Here is a 19850-nt window from a genome sequence, read left to right on the forward strand (position 1 = left end):
ATTTTGCTACTTCAATTATAGCATGAAAAAGAAGGAAACTCATTCGCTCATTTCACCATCAATTCTGGGTTTGGGTTTTGAACTCCTGTCCACATAGCCGTGAAAAATAGATTGAGGATACACTGTATTTCGACTCCATGAATGCCTCTATCATCGGAAAAGGAAAAAGCGCAGTGCTCACCTTGGGAAGCTAATGCCATTATGCTTTATGGATGAAGTGGGGCCCTCAATTGCCAGACAATCCTGGGTCACAGATCACCCCTCTTTCTATGAAAATCCTTCCCCATCTGGTCACCATCAAGGTCTAAAGAAGCCAAAAACGACAACTTTTGAATTTTACACAATAGCTCTTGGAAACAAAAGTGATCCCTTGGGGAAAATCAAAGGAAAAGTCCTCTTCTCCCCATTCCCCTCTCCCTCTCACCGTTCCTCACTCTCACCCCGAGCTCCCTTCCGCGTCTGCAAACAGGAAAGGGCTAAAGCCACCTCGCCGCAAGCGCTCCGCCAGCACCACGGGAGCAGCCCCTTTCTCTAACGGTTCTTAAAGCCATTTTAGCATCTCATCTGGAAGTAGCCGGGAGGCGGGGAGTCGCGAGGAGAGGGAGAAGTTGGGGCTCTTTCTGCACACACCTCCCACAGGGTCCCCACAGAAGCCATGCGTCCTGGCTTTGCCAGACCCTGGAGAGGCAGGTGGCTGCTCCACGCTCTCTCAGAGCAAGCAGGTCCAGGACAAGGAGAATTGGGGGTGGGACAGGAGGGCGTCCGAGTCACGTGCGCGCTCAGGGACCTTAATAAATACCCTGGGCAGGAGCAGCGGCGGAAGCTCTGGGCGCCTGGCTCCGCGCACCATAGACTAACCGCGCGCGAGCTTCAGGTCGCCGCTGGCCTGCCCGGGGTCTGATGCTGTCCCCGCCCCCAGCTCCTGCAGAAAGTGCTCGGAGAGGCTACAGCGCACACAGTCCAGCTAAGTAGGAGGCCTACTCTGCTCTCCAACGGCAGGCTCCATCCAACTTTGAAGCGCTTTGCCTGCCACTCCGTGCAGGTCCTAGGGAAGCGCAGAGGCCCAGGCTCGAATCTCACTGCAGTCGGCGCCCTGGTCGCCCTGGACACGCTGTGTCGGGTCCTTCCCGAAGGACTGTGTGCGGTGGCTTGTGGAGCCGGGGCAGGAGGACGGTCGGCTAGGCTCCTTGGACTCTGCTTTCGAAGGGGAACTCCACACTGGAGAGGTAGACATTTCTAAAACTCATCGCTGAGTCCTCACGCATCCTCCTTTTCTCAGCTACCTTCTTTTTCCTTAACCCTTGCTTTAAAATAAAAGCGGTTTGCAGAGCAGGGTCAGACTCGAGGGTGGGTGAGCTGCTTGGAAAGCAGCTGTGATGGAGACTACGGGGAGCTGGTTCTTGTAAGTGGCTGAGTTTCACTCCGGTCTTCTGACACGCGCTTCTTTTTGAGTAAAGTGAGCAGTGTGTGCGCTTGTGGCTTGTGGCCGGAAAAGCTCTGAAGTTTGCGGGTGAATTGTCCATTCTGTCGGGTGCGGGCCGACAAATTAGGCACACTTCCTAGGAAAAATGATCGAGTTCTTTTTGGCTTGTGTCTGGGAAAGAGGGGAATTCCTCCAGGGACCGAACCACTCCTTCGCATTCGTTCCCTGTGCTCCCTGGTCTTACCAACCAATGGGTGTGTGTACGAATAACATTTTGTACTTCTTTAAAATAGTCACCTGAATTTCAGAGTGGTGCGGACATTCTGAATGTCTGTGACCTGGAGATAGGACGCTGGGATAAATATAATGCTTTAGAACACAGAGTAACATGGACCTCTGATTGCTATAAAACGTTCTAGGCAGGTAAGGCCCTTTGCAGGCAGTTTGTAGTTATAGCCATTTAAAGTCTTGTAATTGAGGAATTATTTTCAAGCATTGACACTTTGGAGCTACTTTTGCCATTTCTTTTTGACCTCATGCCTATTATCTTGGAAACTATATTGTCCCTTTTTGTGGAAACAGCACATTGTATTCCGTCCTCTGGAGGAAAAAGGGGCATTAATTGTTTCCAAAGTACATGTTTATTCACTGGCATTGTACATAGACAAAGCAAACTGGCACATTCCCTTTGTAACTGTTTTACTTTTATTACCAGAAAATTAATATCTGCCTAGATTGTCACATTAATTACACTGCATGTCATTCTAGCCCAAAGGAGTGGAAGAGCCTGTCTTGGAGATTTTCCCAGGGAGATCCTGAGGTCATTCATTATGAAGCATACGGTACGGGAGTGGCTCAGAGCGACCACAGTGCTGCTATTCATGGCTACAGCCATTCCAGCCATGGTAGTTCCTAATGCCACTTTATTGGAAAAACTTTTGGAAAAGTACATGGACGAGGATGGCGAGTGGTGGACCGCCAAGCAAAGAGGGAAAAGGGCCATCACAGACAATGACATGCAGAGTATCTTGGACCTTCATAATAAATTACGAAGTCAGGTGTACCCTACAGCATCGAATATGGAGTACATGGTAAGGAAATTTTTCTAATGATAAGTAGAAAAAAATATTTTTTAATGCTTTCAGCCTACTTAGTTAAATTTCCTCATGCTATTATTTAATCTTTTACCATTTATCCCGTGTGAAATTAAAAGAAAATATTTTCTTTAGTAGTATCTTCCTATTCATATTCTTTTTAAAATATTTTACTTATTTGTTTTTTTTAGAGAGAAGGGAAGGGAAGGAGAAAGAGTGGGAGAGAAACATCAATGTGTGGTTGCCTCTGCCATGCCCCCAACTGGGGACCTGGCCTGCAACCCAGGCATGTGCCCTGACTGGGAATCGAACCGGTGACCCTTTGCTTCACAGGCCCATCCATACTCAATCCACTGAGCTACACCAGCCAGAGCCCTATTCACATTCTTTTATTAGTGTTTACTTTATTCTAAGCACTTTTTGAATTTCAGAGTAGAATTAAATACCTTTAGATGTCAATGCTCATCCTAAGTGCTCTAAATTCTACCATTACCAAGAACATTCCAATTTTGAAAATGTGAACAGCTGGTGTATTTGCATTTAAATGACTTAGAGAACAATTGCTTTTTAATGCTTAACTAATGGAACCTTCTTATGAATGGTGGATCTGAAAATTCAGAGACCAGTAACTTGAAGAATATTTCAGAATGGCTGGTTATATAAAGTGGGGGAAAGTAGATTTACAGTTGTTTGTATAGAAAATAAAACAATAATTAATAAATAATGATACAAGAATAAGCTTTGCATTTTGCATACTCACAACTGTAAACATACTTCTGCTCCACTCTGTAGGTATGTATGTATGTATGCGTGTGTGGGTATATACATGTAATTTTTTCAAATGAGTCTTCGCTTCTTACAAATTTGTAAATGACATATTGTAAAGGGTACATTTCTCTGGTGGATTTATGTTGAGTGCTTAGCAGTGGGTTTTTTTCTTCTGGATTTATTTGTGAACTTCAAAATGTGAAAATCAGCTTAGGCAATGGATTAAATAAAAGTATGTGACATATTCTTAATAACCTATTTACTTTTACAGTAAAATAGCAAGTTTGGTAAATAAACTATTTTTTAAGGTTACTAGTATATAACTCACTAATACACTACTTCATACCCTAAATATTTAGATAATTTTTAAAAAATCTGTTAACACTACTTGCATGAATTAGGAAAGTGTTGTCAAAGACTGATAAACAATCACTGGTGATGGCAAACTTATTTAGTGAATATTGGGAGTAGCATTTCTTCTTGGAAACATTGCAAGGTGCAGTTAATTTCAGTGGGTCCTAGTTGTTTCTTTCTTTCTGCATTTACTTTTGTTCAGAAGGGTTCCCTGTTTAGGTTAGTTTCATTGAACATAGGAGTTTAAACTTCACATTACTCATTACAAAATATGGCATTATATTATTTTAGCTTTCACTGGAAAAATATTTTACCTTAAAGAAAGCAGGTGGCAATCAGGCTGTCTGGATTTAAATTCTGGCACTGTTACCCATTAGCTATATGACTGTGGACAGTTTAATAATTTTTCTCTCCTTTTGTTTCCTCATGTCAGTCTAAAGTAACCCGTGTACTCACTTGCAGGGTTGTTGTGAGGGTTGAATGAGATAACTCGTGGAAAGTTTATCTCATGATCAGGCATATTGTAGAGTCTCATGAAATGTAAATAAGACATACAACTAATTTTATGTCTCCACATACAGTTTAAATAGAATATCTGAGGAAATCATTAGCTCTTTCCAAAATTCTGTGCAGGAAATGACATTGGTAATGTCTCGTATTTCTGCTTTTGGTAGATTTTAAAGTGTTTGTCCAAGGTAAAAAAAATATTCTATGACTTCATCCATGAGCTTTCAAACAGAAAGAGCTAACTGTGGACCCTTTCCAAGTCAGCCACCATATGCTCATTTCATGTGGATAGGTATTCAGTTGCTGTTTACTTAAAATAAGTAAATTTCCCCACAAGAAGGAATCTGAGAATATTTATGTGTGTTGTAGTAGTATGGAAATAATGAAAGAACAGTTCTGTGACTCGTTTTCATGCCTGACGTCCAAAGAAAATAACTGCCTATTGTCTGATGTCTGGTCTGGGCTGTGTATCTGACTTTCTTTTTAGTTTCACTGGTTTCCTTCTATCCTTGAAATGCAGGTTCAGAAAGCAGCCAGGGAACTGTGACTTGGCAATGAACTGGGCTGCAGGGCAGTTCAGTGCCACCTGTAACACTGGCACCTGTTTTCTAGAATACATATTGAAGGAGAAGTTAAAAGAACAATAACATTTTATGCAATATACTGCTGATATGCGTATTACATGATAATATAAATGCAGATGTTTATCAACCTTTTAAAAACATAATTTATTTAAATAGTTATTTAAAGTGAATTTATTCTGAGAAAAATAAAAAAAACTGGCTAAAGAGCCGTTCCCTGTGAAATATGTTGGCCACTTTTACTCTATGTGTTATACTACATTAAAAGTTTCAGTAGCTAATAACCTTATTTACATTTGGTGCTTATTTTGATCTATTCTTTATCCTTGAACCTATGGTAGCCCAGTCACACTCACACTTTTTAACATCACACCCACTCATACTCTTACATACTCTGCAAAGCCACATCTTTCTTTGAAAAACTTACAGGCTGATTGAGAAGAAAGAATAGGTACATTTGAAAGTTTTCAAGTAAACAAAGAAAACTAAATTCTTTGTATCTGTATGAATAATGGCAAGAGAGCCCAGAACAACGGAATATTCCTAATGGTCAGAGTTAATCAATGGGGAAATTATATATATATATATATATATATATATATATATATATATAGTGTATGTATGTATATGTATATGTATATGTATATGTATATGTATATGTATATGTATACGTACATGTATATGCATATGTAGTTCCTGGAAGGTGGTCAGGAACACAAACTGTGGAAGCGGGTGGAGGGCATATCTCAGGTAGAGCATGAGGAACAGACAGACTTGGGGTGGCAGGCTGGTTGTCAAGAAATAGAAGCGGTTAGATTGTGGCAGAATCAGGAAGGGATGAATGAGTTATTGATTATGGATCCTAAGGGGAGGAATTACTTGCATTTTATTTAGGGTAAATTTAGAAATTGAAGCTTTTAGGTCATCAAATGGAGTGTGGCTGAAGAATCAATAGATTTAGAGGAAAAAAGACTGTCTTAGGATAGTAGTTTGCTCACCTTTTGTCTGTGCCCCTTACTGACATGAGAACTCTGACAGTCAGTGATCATTCTGGGCTTTGCTTTCCTCGTAGGTAAAATTGGTGTAAGGATATAAAGCCCCATGTGCTGTACTGAGATAACACATTTGAGCTGTGAAGCATACTTTCTTTCTTCAAACCTTTCCTTTCCGTGGGTTTTAAGACCTCATCACTTGGTTCTTTTATTTTTTTCTGGTTAATTTTTCAGCATATCCTTGTTTTTTGCTTATTTCTTAAAACTTTGTTCCCCCGGTTTTCTCTCTTGGCTTCTCCCTTCCTTTTGGGACCTTATCTACTCTTTTGATTGTAAATACCATTCACATATTGATGGCCTTAGAGTCTGTGTCTCCATTTAACAATCTCTCTGAGATTCATACTGCTGGGTCGTCTCTGTGTAATACTACCCAATAGTTACTGGAAGCTTAAGATGTCTAAGAAGAAAATGAATGACTGTCTTACCCTTTTCCTCTGCCCCTGCTTGTTATTATATTCCCCTTCATGAATTCTCTGTCATCCACATCTGCTCAGACAGTCTCCTCTAAGCAAACAACAACTACAGCAACCCGGAAAAATCAGGCACATCTTCAACTCCTGCTTTCTCTCCACCTACTTTCACACAACATACACACACAAGCATAAGTACACAATTACTTGCCAATTATTTGGGAAGGGGGGCTCTGCCCACAGGGTCCTCCCTGGCCACAGATGAGTATAAGTCTACCAAGACATGATTTGCTTGGGGAGGAAAGGTGGCTGATCTCTCAAATGAGAAGGGCCAAGAGCCTTTTCCTCAAAGGACTTTTACTGGGTTCAGTTTGCACAGGAATACAGGTAAAGCTCATCAATCATTGTCAGGCAGTAAGGATCAAACAATAGATGACATATAAGAACTATGAGCAAAAAAAAAAAAAGAACTATGAGGGCTTATTCTGAGTCAGGGTCAGTTAGCTAAAGGGCTATAAAACTTTGGGGAACAAACTCATTTCCTGATTAGACCCTTATCAGAAAATTGAGAGCATTCTTACTTAGCAAAGCAGGTTTCACAGGATTTTATGCATTCTTTCTTAGGCCTGAGCACCCTGGGGAACCTGCCCTTTCCAGCACAGGGCTGCACCGCCCTCTGTCATTGTTTCAGGCTTAAGCCAGGCAGGGGAAGTAAGGCAGCCAAAAGGTTAGGAGACTTCTTGAAGACAGAATGAGGACTCAGGCTATGTCAAAGCTGAGGGGTGAGGGTCCATCACCCCCTTTTACTATAGTCCCCCAAGTCCTTTCCTGAGGGTTCCCTGTGACTGCACCTGTCTTAGATCATCCCTGCCTTGAGGAATTTTACCAGTCATTGGCTAACCTGTCATGCACTGGGGGCCAGGCACAGTGAAGGAAAGGGGGCAGAGACATCACCCCTGCCAGAAAGATAAGCTTTGTCTCCTTACTGGCGTATGGTCCCAAGGTCTCTTACTTAGTCATAGCCATGGGGGTGTTACAGCTCCTGAAACCAGGCAGGGCGGTTCCCAACAAATTCTGTAGATTTTGTCTCAGAAATATATTTTGAATTCATTTCTCCTATTTCATCCTAACTTTTGCTCACCCCGGGATTGATGCCATGGCTTCCATCTAGCAGACCATACCTGTCTATTTCTACTTTGTATTCTACTTTAGTCCACTTTCCTCACTGTTACTAAATCTTTGTTTTCCCTCAAACAAATCTGTGATGGTTACACAGATGCGCAAACCTTGTGTTAGCTCCTTGCTGCTCACCAGGAAAGCCCATGCTGATTGGCTTAGAAAAAGAAGCATGGCCAGTCCACTATTCCTTTATATCAGTACCCTTGCATATACGTGAAGCTGTGTTCACACTGAAATACTCACCAATCTTAAAGATGGTGGTGTTCTTTATGCCCTGTGCCTCCTTGCCCGGCGTCCTCTGTGCCCAGAGTGCCTGTGCGTCGTGTCTCTTTCCAAACACTTCCTCAACACTAAGAACAAACATCTTTATGTAAGACTTTCTCTGATGCACCCACTCCCCTGCCCCACTCCTTCTGTGTTCCTAATGTATTTTATTCAAGCCTATTTAGTATTAAAATTTTGTTGCAGTTAAATATTTACATGACTGCTTTCCTCTTCAAGTCTTTGAATTCCTAGAAAGGTAAGGATTGTGCCTTATTTATCCTTATAAACATATGCCTGATTCATAGAAGAAGTACTCAATAAATATTTGTTGATTACATTTTGTCAAATGCTCAATAAATGTGTTGAATGAAGTGGTGGATGGAACAACAGGTGAGATTATATGAGATAAATATAGGGGACAGGTAAGAAAGAAGAGTATCATAAAAGGTCTAAAAGGTAGGATATTACCAACATTAGAGATACAAGGAATTTGGAGACACCAGAGATGAAGGAATGAATGCTACCTATAATTCAGAATTTTTTCTACTTACTAAAATATTCATGGTATACTATGAATACCATAGTACAGCCACTGAGATAATAGTAAAAATATTCAAATGTTCTGGAATTTAAATAATACAATGAATTAATGGGTATTTACTTCTTGCTACAAGTTTTTAACATAGATGACTAGAATGCAAAATAGTTCACTGTGATATACAACACACCTATGTCTAGAATGTGTGTTAGCAACCAGGACCCCTAACTTAAAAATGACACATGGGCCAATTATATGAGCCATTTTCCACTGTTATAACTATTTCCATGTCTTTTAGAGAATTGTTGGTAGACTGTGAGGCGGGGTGGATGCCTGTGCCTGCTTGCTCTCCCCTCACATATGGGTGAGACTAGGGAAAACCTTGGTGTACATTTGTTCTACATTTCCAAATGCAGAACAAAATACAGATGGGTACCTCTCCTTCTGCTTGGAAACTGGAGGCTGTGAGCCAACCAGATACCCTGAGCTAACCAACCAGTAGTCCTCTTGGTCTGTGATACATGTTGATGGCTTGGTTCCAGTTTGTCACATTCCTTCTAAGGCCATGCTTAACACTGGAAATCAAGTTTCTTCTTCTGGGCTTCAGCACAGCAGATAATTCCAGAAGCTGGACACGGGACAACCTTGTTTGCTGAACAGGGTGATGCTAGTCTGGGTTTTGCCTTATTTCCAACTCTCTCTAGCCTGACTCCAAGCCTAAAAATGTATTCCTTAGCATATGAATTTCTCTATTTACTCACGTAAAACTGTACCTTCTGAGGATATTTGTCACTAATAGCATATATTCAGAATAAATGCAGATAATGAAATGATGGTCTCATAACTCATTTACTTAGTGTTCAGTGTTTACACATTTCTTATCTTGCTAAAAGTGGCAGGAATTCACTGCAGCTAAGATTTTATTGCAATTTGATTTCTAAAATGATAGTTTTCTCTCTGTATACTGTCATATGCCTGGTAATTTTAAATAATTCAAAAATGTCAAAGATATCTGCACCTATCTATTGCTATACAATATAATTTACCTTCACTGAAAAATATGTGACATATCTCTCTGAGTCTAAAGAATATTATCATTATTTAAAATTATTAAAGCTTTTAAAATTCCTTATTTAAAAGAGCTTATCTAATTTTCCTAATATGATTTCATTTTCATAATATGGTTTAGATAAAATAGTTATGTTTTAAGTATCTTGGTCTAAAGATTCAAAAGTATACAAAACCTTAATTGGAGTAGATAGTTATTTTTACAAGACACTAACACTTCAAATGAATGCATTTTTCTTTTTGAATGTTGCACCGTAGGTGACAGTACCTATAAAGGAAGTGACATTATAGTCCGATTCTATGGAATTTAGTAATTACCCTGGAGTCCCGGGATATTAAAAATTGCTCCCAAATGTAAACAGCAAATAGATCTAGGGTCTTAGCAAGGCAGGAAAAAAAGGAGTTTTAACAGGAGAATGGAACACTCAGAGCCAGAAAAATGCTACAGAATTTGGAAATTGTTACCGTTACTTACTCTGTCCAAGCATGAGGAGATTACCATACTCCAGACACCAACTAGGGCCTAGTAGTATACAGCGAAACACTATTCGTTGCCTGGAATAGTGTGAAAGACTTTGAATCTCCAAACTCAGCAAGGGGGCCACGTGGCTGACAGGGAGTGAAGGTTTGACGTGATGTAGGAAACACCAGCAGGGATTTAAGTGAGGAGGACAGATGTAGATCTCTGTAAAGTTTCACTGAGTGGTAAAATGATGTTTAAGCCATTTGCATGGACAAGTAGCATGATCTTATTCAGAATCACTCTGGATTTGTTGAGAACAGACTTTAGGTGATGGAAGATGGGGCACAGATGCGAGTAAGGAGACAGGCTATTGCAATAATCCATTTAACGCCTGATGGTGGCTAGGAGTGTAGTAGTGGCTGTAGAGGTGATGAGAAGTGGCAAGAGGGTGAATACACACCTACTCCTCTTTATAACTGCAACGTCAACCTTGGAAAATTCAAGAACACCTTGCTGCAGGACTCATGAAATTGACTGTGTCAGCCAGAAGCCCACAGCCTGGGAGTTCCCAGTCTGGTACAAGTCTAAATCCACCTGAACCCTGGCTGCATTTTTTTGGAAAACTGGCAGAAGTTTCCACTCTGGTTTAAATATCAGTGGGGAAGATTCTAGATCTTTCAACTTAGATTTAAGAATAGTTAGGTAGCATTTAGAAATCACCCTCTTGATAACTCTTTTGCCAACCCAGTTTCAAGAGATCAGAGGAGTTGAAACCAACCTCTGCCTCCTTCCCAGAATAAGGATTCCTGCTATTTCCTCCTGTGATGTGCCCTTCCTTTCCCTCCTACAAACTGGTCTACCTTTACTGCCTCCATAAGTGACAGAAGATGAGAACGTTAGCTTGAGAAACAGAACAGGACAGTGGCCCAATTTCTGTTCAGTAATTCCCATATTCCACTTAAGGTAGGCAACACTCAGCTCTGATGTCAGTAGGTTAGTTGTGTTAAATACATTTTTGACAACAGCATTTTCAACTTACAATGGGTTCATTGGGATCTAAATAAGCTCATCCTAAACTGAGGAGCATCTGTACTCAAAGGAGATGAGTGGGATTGAAAATGGGGGAGTACACACTTAAATTCCCCTCCCACCCTCTGACTTCCTGTCAGTGTTTTCCATTGGCCAAATGCAACTGGAATCCAGGGTTCAGAGCTCAGTACATATTGTGCAGCCTTTTTGGGACAGAGAGAATAGGGGCTGAGAAGGACTATGTGCGAACAAACAAAGAATATTCAACACAATAATTTTTCTCAGATTTTCAAATAAGGACTTTTGAAAACTATATATTTTAAAACTATCACCTTAGTTATTGTTTAATTGTTGAAGAACACAAAGCTAAGGGATGCCTAAAAATCTAATTGAGAATGCATGGTTATTAAACCAGCTTTGAGCTTCCTAGCAGCAGGGGAAAACAGGAAACCAAATGGCTTACAGTGTTCATGACTGTTTGGAAGCATAACAATTTGTCATTCTTGAAACAGGAATGATTAGTGAAAACTTAACACAGATTTCTCAATATAGGAGCAAATGAGCAGGTCAATATAGCAGTTTTATTAAAAGTATGTGAACATATGCATTTTAATGTTTTTTGTATATTAGACCTTGGTTTAAATTGAGGTTATTGTGTCAAATTGTAGGTTTCAGTTTCTGTGTGTTCTTAAACTTTTTTGTACTAATTTGTCTAAGAAGTTATATATTTGCTAACCCATCCTTTTTTCTTCTTGAAAATTAGAAAAGCATTCCTAAGCACAATAAATAAAAGCAATTAATACTTCATCTACTCTCGACACACAAGTTTGTTATTATTTTGATATTCAAATATAAAATATAAGCTAATACATAATTAGATACTGTAGGGTTATTTATTTTAAGAGTTTATCTTTCCTTTCCATATATTTTTCTGCACTTGACCGTTGTCTTAATCTTGAATCTATATCTACAATTAATGGGCTACCAATAAACTAAAATACAGGTGTTCATTCTAATAGATTAAGCCAATGAATAAAGAACTGATAGATAGTACTTACTCAATTCCCAAAGGATTTCCTTAAATACTGTGGCCTTCTCAAGCATTCAGAACATAGTCTGGAAGATTACTAAGTACTTCTATTTTAAATGACAAGAAAAATAATGATGACATCATGACACTGAATTTTTGACAAAGTCAACACAAAGATATGGCATTTATAAAAATAATCCAAGTTCAGCTTTTCAGGGGTTTCTGTACTTTGGGAATTAAGACCCAGTGCATTAGAGACAGATCTGTCTTGTAATTGGTAACTTATGTGATTAAGAAGGCTGAGGGAGGGGTGGGATAAGTGGGGTGTTGTCATTGGAATAGGACTCTGGTGAAAGGATATAGTTTAAGTAACTGAAGAGCAGAGAGAAAGAACAGTCCCTTTAGACCCTAGGGGAATGTCTCTGATGGATGATATAGTGGCCAAGAAATATGAATGGACAGTGCTAGAACCTCATTTCTCAGGGCATGGTCATGCAGTGTATAGTTCCAGCATCTGGTCTTAGAAATGTCATAGCTTGAATTTCTCTGCTGACCTACCAAATCAGAATCTGCACTTTAAAAAGATCTCCTGGTGATTTGTCAGCTCTTTAAAGGTCTAGAGAGGCAGATTGGGGAAGGGGGGATGTAAGTTATGGCCAGTCTCAACAGGCCTTGGTGATGAGGTGAGATGGGACGAATTAGCAGACATTCAGTAGACTTGTAAGGATTGTGTCCAGTTAATGACTGCTGCCTCACTAGGACAACCTACCCTATACCCTGCATTTAGTTTGTCTGTATAACATTGAAACAGTGGGCTTAACTGAAATCATCTTGTGAGTGTACGTATAAATTTCCATTTAAAGAATTGTTTTAATTTTAATAAAATGAAGAGGAAGTTTCTTAAAATTTTAGGTTGCTACATTTTTATGATTTTTAGGCCTTGTTTAAAAGAGGATTTTAGGTACAGTACTGCCACATCTGCCTCACACCTCTAACTTCCAGGAGACCCTAATAAGTGCATTGCCCCAGGTAATGCTACTTTCTCAGTACCTGGCAAGTCCTGTCTGCCCAGTAACACAGGTGTCCCCTTTGAAATATGAGTCTGGTGCATTTTCCCTGTGACAACAAAAACTGTTCAAAACAGGTGAAGCAGAGTAGTTAAACACCTGAGGTCATTTCTGAGTCGTCAGGAATGTATCGCTGCTGTTTTCCGTGATGCTTTTCATACCAGATGACTTGGTGCACAAAATCATCAAGCACGCTGGCAGCGTGGATGGACTTATTCCGTTGATGTCAGTTTCTTTATAGTTCTATAATGCCACAACAGAGAGAAAAGAAGTTGTCTTTAAATATTTTATAATGAGGTGGTGTATTTAAAATTTAAATCTGAAATCTCACGAACTATCAAATGTGTTGCTTCCATAAAATAACAAATTGATTCATGAAGGTCAAGTTATTGCTGTTGGAGGGATCACACTGACACTTATTCCATTTGATTTTTGAATTACACTTTCTAATTTAAATAGTGATTTAAATCACAACAGTGATTTGGGATATGTTTTCATTTTAACATAGAGTGGGTAATTTGCAAACCTGTTTTTCCAGAAGTGGTGTCCCAGCAGAATGATTTTTTAAGGGTGGTATTTAGAAAGATGACTCTGTATGTCTGATTTTGTCCAACTACTTCTGTTCATGACTTGGCTGAAAATTTCTGCTGTTCTTTTTAGGTGTGGGGGGAAATTACTTTCCCCCAAATGTAGAAAACTGCTTTATTTCAAAGATTTTTCCATTGGGTTTTTAGGACTAAACTGAAGAGGGGCTTGGTATTGTTTGTTTACTGAGAATATTTTCTTGTCTTATTCAGTTACATTCCATTGTTTTTATCAGTTTTGGATAAAACTGATAAACCTTATCAGTTTGGATAAAACTGATAAACTGATAACACTAAAACCTTCTCAGATAGAGGTGGTTCAGAAACAGTCAAGCTCTGCTCTAAACATGTAACTGGAGGATGCGAAATGTTCTTGGTTTTACAGTCCTGAAAACCACAGAACAGCTTTTGCTTCTTAGTTAATAAATGTTCTTAATTATCAAAAGAAAGATTATTTTACAGTTTGCATTGTTTTATAAGCAATGTGGGACATTTAATAAGAGACTCTGAGTACAAATAATAGAATTTTAAAGCTAAAAGAAGTTGAAGGGATTTTTTTTCCTGCTTCCTAGTGTTACAGATAAGGAAACGAGCCAAACTTGACAGAATCATTGACATAAATTTGAAAATATACAATTGTGATAGTAATGAAAAAAGAGCTCTTCCAGGGTGTATCATGTATCTATCCATAAATTGAGCAACTGCAAGCATACTGTTATTTCTGCCTACATAAGAAAAGGAGAGAACAATTTATCACTAATGACCTCACCTACAAATGACGCCACTTGTAGTTTTCAGTAGTAGGAAGGTAAGACCAAAGCTTCCAGTCTAGACTTGGATTTCCAGAGAAATCGCCTTTCTAACACCACTGTTATTACATGTTATTACTTTGCCAGAGAGCAGTGCATATTTTAAAAGTCCACATTAAATAGCAAATTATATCATGGAACTAGTGTTGCCAGAAATTTAATTAGGCTGCCTAGTGATATGATAGCCAAAAACCAATAATTTTTTTATTTATCTTAGAAATCCATTAACATTATATCAGTTTTGCAAAAAGATATAATAAATTCAAACTTTATTTCTATATTATTTAGATATTCTTTCAAATTGTTAGATAATTAATTATATTAATTACTAGTTTCCATTTTTTAAAAAGTATATCTTAATTATTTAAAGACAATTTTTCTCAGCATGTCTTGGAAAGACCTATGGTAGTTTCATCCACTTAAGTGGGTTTCCTAGAATGGTAAAAGTCTTGCAATTCTATATTTCCTTACTTAGAATGACATTTAAATTATGTAATTATTTGAGAGTTTTCATTCAATACATTATTTCTGTGTGCATTTAAACATGTCAGACCATGACAGGCAATTTCCTATTAAAATTTCCTTATTCATTTATATATTTTTCATTGGTGAATCTAACTATAAAATAAGCTATTTAACAACCTCACTGTCATACTCACTGGGCTAGTCTTTTTGTTAGACTACTTATCATGATATCTTCACTATAAAGTGCTTCCCAGTAACTTTTTGGAATAATTGATACTTGTTATCTTTTCCCAAATCACCCCACTGGGATGGTTTATATATGAAGTCTTAATTACATGACTGTGCATCAAACACCTAATCTCACAAAACTGTACATCATGTGCTTTAATACAGTCTAAAATGATAATGATTACAAAGCATTTTTAACATTAACTGTTATGTGAATTAATGTTGATTTTTATTTGCAAATAGCCTACGTTTCACTGTAGTTTTTACTAATATTTTGAAGCATAAATTATAAGAAAATGTTCATCTTTAGACAAATCCTTAATGACTACATGATATTGGCTTTCGACTCTTATTTAATGCACTATAATAATTTTGAAGCTATAAAGATTAAACAGTTCCCAGGACATGAATTTTCAAATGATATAAATTTGGAAATGGCTGTAAATTTACTGTGGTGGAGAAGAGGTATTTGAAAATGCTTAATCATTTTTAAGAGAAAAAAACTATTGCCATGTCAGAGAGAAAGAAAAGTTAATATTACTAATGGCTGTTTTGCCTAGTGCATAGTACTGTTTTTTTATTGGGTTTATTGGGGTACAGGTTTCAAGTATGCAACTCAATAAAACATCACCTCCACACTGCATAGCGCTCCCATCGCCCCAAGCAGAGGACTGGTTTTACGTACTGTACTAGTAAACCGGCAGTGTGGGGGAGGGGCGAAAATGGAATTGTCTTTTGGAGGGTGGGCCCCTTGTAGTCCAGGCTTCCCCTAACAGGTGAGGGTTCTAGGAACGCATCTGTATCAGTGTACCAGCTGGTGTTCTGTGAGAGGCTGTGTTCAGCTTCAGTGAATTTTTTTTGAAGACTCAGCACATTTGCCTATTTCATGATGGATGAGTTATGAGTGCATCTGCCCACACTATGCTTAGTGTTCAACAGTTTTTGACCAAAAATGGTATTTCCCCACATCCCACACTCCCTGTCCACCTGATATCACCCTCAGAGAGACTTATTTTTGTTTCCCTGAATGAAAAAAGTCCTTAAAGGGAAACATTTTGACAGTGTGGAAGAGGTAAAACGAAAAATGGCAAGAGCACTAAAGGCATCAAAATCAATGAGTTCAAAAACTGTTTTGAGCAGTGGACAAACCTCTGGATAGGTGTATTGCATCAGATGGAGAGGGAGTTTAAAAGCGTAAGGATATGGGTTAATACACAATTTTTATCAAGTAAATTCCATTTTTATTTCAGTCCCTTTTCATATTAATTCTCTTTCAAACTACATTGTTGAGTGATTTCCAGCCATGACAGATTGTCTGTTATTAATTAAAACAATATAGCAGGTATTTGGATAGGAATAAGAACTGTACATACTCATTCACACTTTCCAAAGTATAGCAGTCAGTGGAATTGTCTGTACATTTCTAGATAACTACACAATTTACAATTTCCATACGTATCATATTTCAGTACTAAAATTACTGTATATTTCCAGATTTACTTTTGAAAGTTCCTTGGTAATATTTAAGAATTCTTATACACATACACACACACACACACACACACAATGACAGAGCCTCCATGTGGAACTGGCTTAAAAATATCATTGAAGACAAAGAATGTCAATCACTTTCTGTTTATTTCAGTAATACAACTTCATTGAATGCTTTACTGTGCTCTAAGAAGGAACATCTTAGGATGTAGGTGGAAAATAGAGTACTTTTTATTTCGATGCACCTCAAGGATCCGTCTTAAGAAGCAATGACAATTTTAACTGTGGTTTGGCTTTAAATTGCTGCTGGGTGAACAGTTCAGAGTGGATAAAAAGAAGCCCTTCAGGCCATCTTGATTTAATTTACAAACCTGAATTTAAATAGAAATGTATAGAGACTAACCTACATTTAAATGGGATTGGTATGAATTACTAGTGGTCTTAAAACCTGAAATATAATGTTGTAGCATAAAATATACATTCCATGCAGTCATGTTATGGTGATATTTTTTCTAGGACAGTTATACTTTTAGTATGTTTTTTAAAGGAACTTCTTAATTTGTAGTCTTAAAATTGACCTAAGCACGTATACTTAATTAGACTTTAAGTAGATAACTACTTTTAAAATTGCCACCAATGTATATTTATTAAATATTGATAGTAAATTCTAGTTATAGTCTTCCCTGCCTCAGTACTTCCATTAACGTATGCCCCTGTTTTAGCCTTATTATAGTTCATTTGATGTATTTTCCTCCTTGTTTCTAATGGGTTAGTTGTAAAACTTGTTATGCCATAAAAACAGCTTATGTACAATATGTAAGTATTGAATTTTAGTCCTCAAAGGGGCCTGAGTTATCTACTATTTTAACTGATACATTTTACAGGTAAGAAAACTTAGCCTAAAGGATTTCAATAATGTTTTAGATTTTATTTTAATTTCTATACAGCAGATATGTAAACACATTTTTAAATATAACATGTTTTGTGAATTTGGGACTAGCCGAATGCATATCCTCTCCAAAAAGGATCCATCTTCAACTTCATAGGAAAAACTGACATCTAAGTTTGTAGCATCATGTATAGAAAAGAATAAAGTGAGTTTGAATACGGGTCTTAAGTTTTCTTCCCCGGTCTCAGCTGGGTGGTTCTCACTGGGTCTTTCGCATGTTTGCAGTGAGCTGGGCCTGCTCACTAGAGGTCTCATGCCTGGGCTGGGCAAACACAAACAAGGGACTCCTCCTGCATCTCTCTGTCTCTGGGTGGTCTCTCCACGTGATCTTTCCAGACACTTCTGCAGGGCAGCTGGGCTCCTAATTTTTTGGCTCCATTTTGCCAAGATATGTGTCTTAAAAGAGGAAGAACCAGACAGATAGAGGCTGTGTTTTCTAATCCAGCCTGAGAAGCCTCTCAGTGTCCGTCTATTCAGTACAAGGTAGTCACTGTCCAGCTCAAGTTGAAAGGAAGGGGAGGTGATTCAGCTCCACCTTTTGTGCTTGAAGATCGTCACAGTGCTCTCAAGGCATTTTCTTAAAGCCATCTAGGAACTGTTTGTTTTTCTTGTTCTTGGCTGCTCTTTGAATATGCAGTTGCTAGATTAGAAGCCCATGGATAAGAGTAGTTTCACTGTACCTATAACCAAAGTACTATACAAGAACCTGATTTCCAAGATTTAATACAAGAATTTGTTTCTCTCTTAATGATAGACTACTTTTCAGAAAATTTTACCTGGAAACTTGCTTACTTTTGAGGGATGAGTCTCTCTACAGCCTACTGGATACAACAGGAAATCAACATCTTGCTCACTTTCTGGGATTATATAGCTAAATTCTTTTTTTTCTTAACTAATATATTTGGGTAATAATGACTGCAACTTGAATTATATCTTTGTATAACTACATAAAGTATTTAATTATATATAATGAATTTAAGAAATAATATGCCCATGGTTGGAAAATAAAGAACTGCTTATATCACAAAGCCTTCATCTTGAATATTTGATATTAATTCAAAGTAAAATTAAAGCTTTTATGAATATTTGCATTTCGCTGCTCTTAACTTTTTAGTTACATGTAAATATATATTTTTGTATTTTTGCTAGATAATAAGGTGTACGGTATTAAAAAATATCCTTATTCTAATTTTGGCTTTAAAAACATAAATTTATATATTTCAGATTCACAATTGAATGAGTAGGAGTGTTCATACAAATTTGTATGAGTGAATGAAAAAACTTCCACACATTCTTTCTTTCTCTCTCGAGTGTCTTTTCCTTTCAGCTTAGTCATCACTAGGCTTCTGCCATCCTCTAAAATTGAAAGCCAGGAAACACATTCTCCCTAAACCTGGCATCTTATCTTTTTCAGCTTCTGCCCCCTCTCCTTTCTTTTTCTCTAAAATATTATTAACAAACACACCACACTTGCTTTCCCCACTTTCTCTTTCTTGTTCTTTTAACCCTCTGTGTTCCTGTTTCCCTATTTAGCATGAAGGGGAAGTTGCTCTTAATCATGGATTAGTACTTGGCAGACCTCATGTTTCTTGACCCCTCTCTGGCACTGACCCTGAGACTAACTTTTTCTGGAATCTCCTTTCCCTTCACTTCTATAATTTAATCCTTTTTCAGTTTTCCCCAAACTTTTCTGATCCCATTTTTCCTACTTTATTTTACTAACTCATTGTTTTTACTCCCCTTCAATTTGGAAATTCCAGAATTTTCTTTTCTTTTCTCATTCTATATCATCTTCCTGAAGAAACTTATCTCTGAATGAATAACTTTAAAATTTGTATGTTCTGAGAATATTTTAATTCCCAAACCCAGTAGTATGTTTCTACTCTCTATGTGATATGTATAGTGCATGTAGCACAGACACTTCACCCCTCACCCTTAAAATGTGCATAGAAATAGACATACATTTCCACTACCACAACCTATTTCTCTTAATGTATTCTCTTTTTCTCCACTTGGTAACCTCATAAGTCTACACTTCATTCCCCCTCATCATCTAGCAAGTTCTGTCGTTCATCAAGTTCTAGGATTTTAAATTCCTAAACATCAGTTTAGTCTGTCTGCCTGTCCATCTCCTTGCTGTCATCTGAGGTTGTGTTCACATGTTCTTGTTCCAGGACTCTTTTCCTTTCCTCTTTACGTGCCCAACACCTGGTATTGTGCAGAGACAGAACCCCGTTCTACCTGTGTTTTTGCCACCACACTCAATACACTGTCTCTTTATCAAATTAACAAATTAAATATTAAACCCAAGGCAGGCAAAAATCATTCCAGTAATAATTTATAATTTTAAATATTCCTTTGCAAATTATTTAAAGTGTAGCTTAATCACCTTCATTGACTTTTGTATAGAAAATGCATATATATTTTACAAGATTCAGACTCATTAATCATTCATGCATTCAACATTTATTAACCAACTTGTCCATATGACACAGAA

At 37.9% G+C, this 19850-nt stretch overlaps 1 protein-coding gene across 1 annotated transcript in view; it reads left to right on the forward strand.

Annotated features, from left to right (window-relative positions):
- Window positions 1–884: 884 nt before the first annotated feature.
- CRISPLD1 (cysteine rich secretory protein LCCL domain containing 1) overlaps window positions 885–19850 on the forward strand; it is a 35933-nt gene continuing 16967 nt past the window's right edge. The window contains exons 1-2 of the mRNA XM_037155259.2: window positions 885–1226; window positions 2192–2514. Coding sequence (XP_037011154.1) covers window positions 2254–2514 — 261 coding nt within the window. The 5' untranslated portion in view covers window positions 885–1226; window positions 2192–2253. The remainder of the gene's footprint in view (window positions 1227–2191; window positions 2515–19850) is intronic.

Source organism: Artibeus jamaicensis, unplaced genomic scaffold (genome assembly GCF_021234435.1).
Source record: "Artibeus jamaicensis isolate MK-2021 breed Jamaican fruit bat unplaced genomic scaffold, CSHL_Jam_final scaffold_916, whole genome shotgun sequence".
NCBI lineage: Eukaryota > Metazoa > Chordata > Mammalia > Chiroptera > Phyllostomidae > Artibeus > Artibeus jamaicensis.